Source organism: Apium graveolens, chromosome 2 (genome assembly GCF_009905375.1).
Source record: "Apium graveolens cultivar Ventura chromosome 2, ASM990537v1, whole genome shotgun sequence".
Lineage (NCBI taxonomy): Eukaryota > Viridiplantae > Streptophyta > Magnoliopsida > Apiales > Apiaceae > Apium > Apium graveolens.
In genome coordinates, this window is record NC_133648.1 from 315,845,196 (window position 1) to 315,853,581 (window position 8,386).

At 34.1% G+C, this 8,386-nt stretch overlaps 1 protein-coding gene and 1 pseudogene across 1 annotated transcript; both read left to right on the forward strand.

The window, feature by feature from the left end:
• Positions 1-1,413: 1,413 nt before the first annotated feature.
• LOC141704173 (serine/threonine-protein phosphatase PP1 isozyme 4-like) lies at positions 1,414-2,611 on the forward strand (annotated as a pseudogene).
• A 606-nt stretch (positions 2,612-3,217) lies between these two features.
• On the forward strand, positions 3,218-4,852 carry LOC141704183 (NADP-dependent malic enzyme-like). The gene is made up of 7 exons (XM_074507487.1): positions 3,218-3,254; positions 3,746-3,795; positions 3,879-3,956; positions 4,074-4,148; positions 4,248-4,338; positions 4,529-4,657; positions 4,739-4,852. Exons 1-7 carry the CDS (start codon positions 3,218-3,220, stop codon positions 4,825-4,827), a joined length of 549 nt encoding a protein of 182 aa, XP_074363588.1. The 3' UTR covers positions 4,828-4,852.
• Positions 4,853-8,386: the final 3,534 nt, after the last annotated feature.

The following is an 8,386-nucleotide window of genomic DNA, read 5'->3' on the forward strand; positions in this document are numbered from 1 at the left end:
AAGTTCTGATATATATATATATATATATATATATATATATCCACATATACATCTTCTTTATACATTTCCTGAAAACCTCTGTCATGTAAAGTATGAACAGAGTTTGTAACATCCAATAAATTTTTGGAAGGAAAAAGAATTATGGCATAAACCCGATATCTTGCTGATCAGGCAAAGATACCAATAAGTAACCTTTTCTACTAGTAGATGGACGAATTCCCCACTGGTCATCACCCTGGTCGTAATAGGACCTTATGCTGGACTGCCACTACAAGAATAATGTCAATAGACATCACACATTAGACATCGGTTAACTTTGCCACTGATGTTAAAATAAATATTGACATCACCCCGTGTTTTGGTGATGTCTTTGTTCTTTGTAGACATCGGTTATAATTAAACCGATGTCCAAAATTCACTAAAAAAAATAATTTCACGCCCACCTTTTCTTTCCCCCCTTAGTCAAATTTTCATTCAGTTTTAGTTCTAAATTCCCCCCCCCCAATCCCAAAATTCTCCCCCCTTAACCAAATTTTGGTTCCCCCCAAATTAATCTTCAGATACAAAATCAAAACAAAAAACTAAAAAATCAAAACTAAAACCTAAAAAACAGTCTCTCTCACTCTCTCGAACCTCCCTCTCTCTCTCGAACCTCTCTCTCTCGATCAAACCTCTCTCCCCTCACAATCTCTCTGAACTCCGGCCATCATCTCACCATCACAATCTCTCGAACCTCTCTCTCTCTCTCGAATCTCTCTGTCTCGAACCTGTCTCTGGAACCTCTCTCTCTCTCTCTGAACCCCTCTCCGCTCCCAATCTCTCCGTTAAGCCTCTTTCAGTTAACCTCTCTACTTCGGTAAGTGTTGTATCTACTTGAATCGAACTGGTCTTCTCTGCATGAAGACCAGTTTTAAAAGTTGAGGATTTTTGAATTCAAAACCCTAATTTTGTAAATTGGGGTTTTTTCTAATTCGAAACCCTTATTTTTTTATTAATTTAGTGTCTAAACTTGTTGCTAATACTTTTCTTCTTGTTATATACAGGACCTAATCTGAGAAAAAGATTTAGAGCTTTAGGTAATTTGGGTGTTTTTGGTTGTTCATTTGTATTTTTGTTTTTTTTTTATTTTTGTAAATTGTGTAAAGTTAACGATCCTTTCATCTCTACTGATTACATGGTATTTTTTAACTTCAATCCTCATTTTTTTTGCTTTAGTTGTGATTTGTGATTTGATTTAGTGTTGTTTATCTTATTTTGCTCGTTATAAATGTTGATCTATTATTTTATTACGGATATGATTAGGTTTTAAATGTTTTGATTTGGTGCTTGGTGCTTGTTATAGATTTCATCTCTTGATTTAGCTCTACAACATCAAATTGAATTGTAGCAATAACTGTAAAAATGTTATATGTAATGTGTGCAATTTAAGGCTTGTACCTTTGATTTGGATAAAAGGTGAAGCTATTTACACTTTACACTTCAATGTCTGGCTTTTTTGTTTATATTTTTTTAAATTTTCTGCTACACAAGACTGCTATGGTTCACTTAATACTTAGATTTGTGCTTGCTGAAAATATATAATGTACACTCGTTTGCATTTCAGGTGACATCCATGGGCAGTATAGTGATTTGTTACGACTCTTTGAATATGGTGGCTTTCCTCCTCAATCAAATTATCTGTTTTTAGGGGATTAAGTGGACCGTGGAAAACAAAGTTTAGAAACGATATGGCTCTTACTTGCTTATAAAATTAAGTATTCGGATAACTTTTTTCTTCTTAGGGGAAACCATGAATGCGCCTCTATCAATAGAATATATGGATTTTATGATGAATGTAAGCGCCGATTCAATGTTAAACTATGGAAAATCTTTACTGACAGTTTCAACTGTCTTCCTGTGGCTGCTGTTGTTGATGATAAGATATTGTGCATGTATGGTGGTCTGTCCCCTGATCTTAACAATTTGGATCAGATCAAAAACCTGCCACGTCCAACTGCTATACCTGACACAAGTTTGCTCTGTGATTTACTTTGGTCAGATCCCAGTAATGATGTCAAGGGATGGGGATTGAATGATAGAGGAGTATCATTCACCTTTGGCCCTGATAAGATGTCAGAGTTTTTAGCGAAGCATGACTTGGACCTTGTTTATCGTGTTCATCAGGTAAAACCAATAATTTTCTCTTTTTCAACAATTAATTTGCACCGGAGTTGATGACTTGACGTTATGCTTGTGCAGGTTGTGGAGGATGGTTATGAATTCTTTGCTGAAAGACAACTTGTTACCATATTTTCCGCTCCCAACTATTACGGTGAATTTGATAATGCTGGTGCAATGATGAGCGTTGATGGAAATTTGATGTGCTCTTTCCAAGTACTGAAGCCAACTGAAAAAAAGAATAATTTTTTAATGTCCACAAAAATGTAACTGGTATATACTTTTTCTTGCCTTTCCTTTCTGGGTATATTGCCAATTTGCCATTAGCAGGTTTGTGGTAGTTTAGACCTTGTTGGTTAGACTGGTTCACCTTTTAAACTTATAAAGAAGTACTATTCATATCTTAAACTATAAAACAAGTTAGATTATTAAGTATGATTTGAACTTCAATGTATTGCAACTACCACAATTGGCAAGACCTGCTACTATTATTAACTTAGTTTATTTGTCACTTCTTGTTGTGGGTTCGCCCCTGCCCTTCAAATTATTTGTCTACTTGCATACGTGTAAATTAGTTTTAGTAGACTTTAGGTTTGGCTAATCTAGCATGGTTGTTAATGCAAAGCTTTCTTATTCAATCTTATGTGAAGATTCAGTAAATTGGTTGTTAAAGAATGAAGAGGAGTTGCAATATAACTTGTAAATAGAACAAGACAAAAGATGGTTATTAAAATTTTATAGTGAGCACACAAAAGACTGTTGTTAAACAACAGTCTTGCAGACTATTGTTTTTTAACACATCTGTCGCTTAGGCCTCTTTATAATTACTTATATCTAGTTTTCTTATCTTTTCCTTAAATCTAATCTGATTCAAGATAATAATCTTAAAAATGATTTTAGAGCCCTGATTTGCTAACTCACAGAATAGGCAAAATATTTAAAAAGGTGGGTTTTGATCAAGTGAGAACCAATAAATAAATGAGAACCAGTAGAACCATGAACACACATATAAATGAGGTTCAATAAACTGAAAATATCAGTTTTTTTATATATAATGACAATGGCTCATATGGGGTTCACTGTTTCAGAATTAGGGTGTAGAATACGCACGGTTTAAGCTTTCTTAACGAATGTGCAACTTAACTTACCATTCCAGAGTTGGGTTTTACCATTCCAGAAGAACGCGGTTTTAGCATCTCTAACAAGGTTCAATGCATCTCGGTGTTGAACCTTTCTTACCGTTCATGTTCTTATTCAGTGCCCAACTGTAGCTCTATGGCTGCTTATAGCATATCCCAAGATTTAGTGTCTGAAATTAGTAATCGCATTGAATACATTGTTTATTTCGATAAATTCTTGTAGACAAAAATTCCTTTGGAAGAGACACGTAAGAAGATCTGGCCCGTGGACTCGAAGGTAGGGAAATAACAATTCAACTGTTCTTGTACACAGTAGACTCGTAGTATTCCCTGCAGTCAGTCATCAAAGATTGTCGTCCTGGTCTCTTGTTTGATTTCTGATCTCTAATTTGGTTTCGAGTTACTGTAGGCTATTAAGCCAACAGTCTTGATTGGAACATCAGGATAAGGGAAGACATTCACTAAAAAAGTTGTAGAGGCTAAGGCTTCTTTCAATAAGGTCCTTCCTCCCCCTTGGCATGTATCTCAATATAACATATTTTTATATACAAGTATGTAAGTTCATGAGCCGACGAAATGTAGAAACCTCTTATTATGGCTCTCTCAAACCCAACCTCTCAAGCTGAGTGCACTGCTGAAGAAGCTTATAACTGGTCTGAGGTAAACAAAAGGTGTTTTTCTTCCCTCCATGATATATTGATATGTATCCAACATTAGTTGATGTTATTTACTTCAAAGAAATTCATTGAACCAACAAAACCTTATTCCTTAATACAGGGCCGCGCAGTGTTTGCCAGTGGAAGTCCATTTGACCCTGTGAAATACAATGACCAACTTTTCATTCCTGGCCAGGTTCTATAAATTTATCTTGTACATTTTATATCAGTATTAGTTAGAAAAAATTATATAAGCATAAATGACTGAGGTGTTTGGGTTCTCTTTGTTTTAAAGGCAAATAACGCATATATCTTTCCTGGACTTGGACTTGGTTTGGTTATGTCTGGTGCAATCCGCATGCACGATGAAATGCTTCTTGCAGCTTGTAAGTACTGACACTCCATTTATAGGACCATGGAATTACATGTTCTAAATATACCATAATTCTTCCTATTAATAATGCTGACTACTGAACTATAAATTGCTAAGTATGAACCATAATTGTTTGATAACTAGACGCATACTATGTCAGTTGAGTGCGTAAAAGCTTATTATCTGTGAATTTTTTTAAACAGCTGAAGCTTTGGCCTGTCAAGTAACACAAGAACACTATGATAAGGGAATGACATTCCCACCATTTTCTAATATCAGAACAATATCCGCTAACATTGCAGCTAAAGTTGCTGCTAAAGCATATGATCTTGGTTAGTATCTTTTGTATCATAGATTTATCTATTGTCCATCTATTTGCCATCCTAAAACATAACAAATTTGATGTCTCACAGGCTTGGCAACACGTCTTCCTCGACCAGAAGATCTGGTCAAGTTTGCTAAAAGCTGCATGTATAGTCCCAACTATCGCATTTACCGGTGAATTGTCAATTAACCTATGGCTCTTAGCCTCTTATAACTAATAAAGTTCCTCGTGATCATGATGTTTGGTTTTCCTCTGTGTTAAGGGAGCTTTTGTTTGTGAATTTGGAATAATCAATGGATGTTAGTTCGTGGAAGCAAGAATTTGTAAAAGACCTTCCTGAGCAAAAGAACGGGTGCGGTTTGCCTTTTTTTTGTCTATCTGTATTGTTCCTTTGCTCAAAAGAGTAAGCTGATATATGTGTTGTTTAATGAGGAAAATTTAGGAATTTAAAAAGGTGTAAATGGAGAGAATATTCAGTAATAAAGACCTTTCTTAGCAGAACAACGTGTGCTTTTCTTTGCTCAAAGTAGTAAGTTAAGATATGTGTTCTTTAAGGAGGAGACTGTTGGAATTTAAAAAGTTGTTGCATAAACAGGGAGAATATTTTGTAATAAAGAAATTTTACATGTGTGTTGCATTCTTTCAATCGTTTAGAGCTCCATGAATAATAATCCTTTAGTTCTTATCCCCTGTACTGATTGAATCATGCTTATCAGAAATGCATTTATATTAGGGAGAATGTGTGTGTGGTCTAATTAAGAATACTCTCTCGCGATCTCATTCAGTTTTCACCATGACTATTTAATAGGCACTCAGGAAGAAGCAGCAGAAGCGTATGACATTGCTGCTATGGTTCCCACCATACTAACTGGCCTACTATCGCATTCCAGCAAACGAAGTCTCCAATTACTATGCACTACCCGTACGCTGATCACCAAAGGCTCTGGTGTAAACAAGAAATACCAGATGTCGATTCTTCCTCCCAAAGCTATCAAGGATTTCACCAACTTCAATTAGGCAGCAGTAACCACAACTTTTATCAACCTTCCGTGCTGCATATGTTTCGAAGCGAGAATGTAATAGTTTAGATTTCAGATCATATGTTTTACTATTTTGGTTGACGTTCTTAGACAATAATTACACAATTAGTGATGTAAAACTTTACACAATTTGGTCTATAAACTTCTTACACATCACTTTCAATTCAGAAAAGCTGATGTCAAAAAAGATAATATACATCACTTTACGGTAAAAAACCGATGTCAAAGAAATCCAGGTTCAAGTCTAAATGAAACATAGAAATCACTTTGTTTAAGATAAAACTGATGTCAAGTAACATTATAAACATCACTTTTAACCAAACAAAACTGATGTCAAAAAACACAATGTACATCAGTTTTAGGCAAACAACTGATGTTAAAGACTAACATGTTCAACTCTAAATGATACATAGACATCACTTCATTCTAGAAAACACTGATGTCTATACGCTAAATTAGACATCACCTTTCATTAAAGAAACCGATGTTTAATATGTCATTTTACATCACCTCTGTCAAAATTATCGATGTTTTTGTGACAAAAAACATAGCTTAATACATGTTTAATATGTTTTAATAGTTGTAATTTAGTTATTAAATAATTTTGTTATAGCATTTTTTGTAAAAAATCATCACATAGACATCAGTGTTTTTCATGAAAATTGATATTTTTGTGACAAAAAAGATAGCTCATGATATGTTTAACATGTTTAATTAGGTGTAATTTAGTTATTAATTAATTTATTTATAGCATTTTATGTAAATAATCAATACATAGACATCTGTTTTTAACTAAAATCGATGTCTAATCGAGTATAGACATCGGGTATTCACCGATGTCTAGAATAGACATCACCGACATCAACATTAGTTGGAAAACAGCATAGACATCGGTCAAAAAGCGATGTCTATGGACTTTTTTCTTGTAGTGCCACTCAGCCACTTACGCATTTGATGGACTCCCACTGAGCCACTTACACTATCATGGACGCCCACTGAGCCCATGTTGCTTATGCCGACTCGATAGATGGACTTACTTCCCGAACGTTGAGTAAGTAATCAATTCATTTACCAAAACTGCAACCTTGTTGCGAATATAAAATACACCATAGAGTCGGATCCCTCAGGTTTTGAGCGAGTATTTAAATCCCCTTTAAAAGGAAGATCTTAAATATAAAAAAAATGAGTTTTGGGATCCGCTCTAACTTTTAAAAATCATTTTGAAGACTCGAAAATACTTTAAAGAGTGTTTGGAATAATGTTGATTTAATAAAGTAAATCAGTCTCAATATAAAAGAAATATCTGAATACTATTGTTTAAATAATATTCCCATAAAGAATAATTGAGGTAGAAGTTGGAAAACTTATAATTGAAATGAATAATAAATAATCAAAGATATACTTATACGAAAGTAATATCTTTATTTGAATAATCAAAAGTAAGTTTGATTATCGAACATTATTCTTTAATAAAATAAAGAATATTAATAAATAATAAGCGGAGTCATAATACCTCGAATGAATATTATAAATAACATTCATTAAATAAAATAAAGGAGTCATACATCCTCAAATGAATATCCAATTAATAATCATTAATAATATAAACTGAGTCATAAGCCCTCGAATGAATATTCGAAATAATATTCAATAAATAAATAAGCTGAGTCATAAGCCCTCGAATGAATCTTCGAAATAATATTCATTAAATAATATAAAGTTAAAGTTATCGAATAAACCTTATTCGATTAATAGTTTTGAAAACTATAACCATATATATATAAAATATATATATTATACTCGGGAACATCGACTCCCGGTTTAGAAATATGTTCACCTTTTGATCCCCTATACTAAGGGTAAACTCAAATACCGCTTATCTCTAGCATAGGTATTATGCAACTATAAGCATTTGAACCAACAGATATATAAATCAAGAATATGAAACAGGCATGCATTTATACCATATCACATGCTACAATATATCGCAAGAATTTGCTAATAACAATCATGCATTTATCGCAAGATCAAGCATATACACATATACATCACAACAACAGTTATACGGGTAGAAAACTTGCATGAGTGCTCCCGGATAGACTTAAGCTTAGTGTGGGTCCGATAACCTATGAATAACAACATAAGTCGAAATTAAACCCCGGTCGCTTAAGAAACTAGACTTTAACCATTTAGAGTCCTAATGTTCGCTTTCGCGCTTAAAGATTCACTTAAGTCGCTCGAGTACCCTCGGCTCCACCATTTTTAATAAATTAACCATTAAGGGTTTTAAGGAGATTCTTTCGCGAGTGTCTTACCAACTTCCTAATACACTTTACATAAATTATTCATACTCCAATTAGTCCTTTAAGGTCTTTAACCTATGTTTCAAAGTAAGGCGAGGGGTAATGTTTCGTTCGCGAAATGTCGTTACTTAAAACGGCCGTTTCTCCTAAACCGTACATCGGAATCAAACGAACCACATATCAACACGAAGCTCGTAACATGAACTATCTAATCATGGCAATGGTCAAAACCTAGCAGGGGTTCTCGGGTCCTAATGTTATGAACAAAAGCAGTCTAAAGTAAATCGGACATTACGACGGCTATGTTTACGCGATTTCCCAAATTTATAACACTCCAATTCACATCAATCCAACTACCAATAAATCCCAATACAACCATATGACCATATCACT

Bases quoted from the DNA above. Each gene is read 5' to 3' on its own strand.
- LOC141704183 (XM_074507487.1), top strand. From the start codon at position 3,218: ATGGCTCATATGGGGTTCACTGTTTCAGAATTAGGGT. The intron at 3,255-3,745 runs GTAGAATACGCA...CATCAGGATAAG, and splicing joins CACTGTTTCAGAATTAGGGT to GGAAGACATTCACTAAAAAA. The intron at 4,149-4,247 runs GTTCTATAAATT...TTTGTTTTAAAG, and splicing joins AACTTTTCATTCCTGGCCAG to GCAAATAACGCATATATCTT.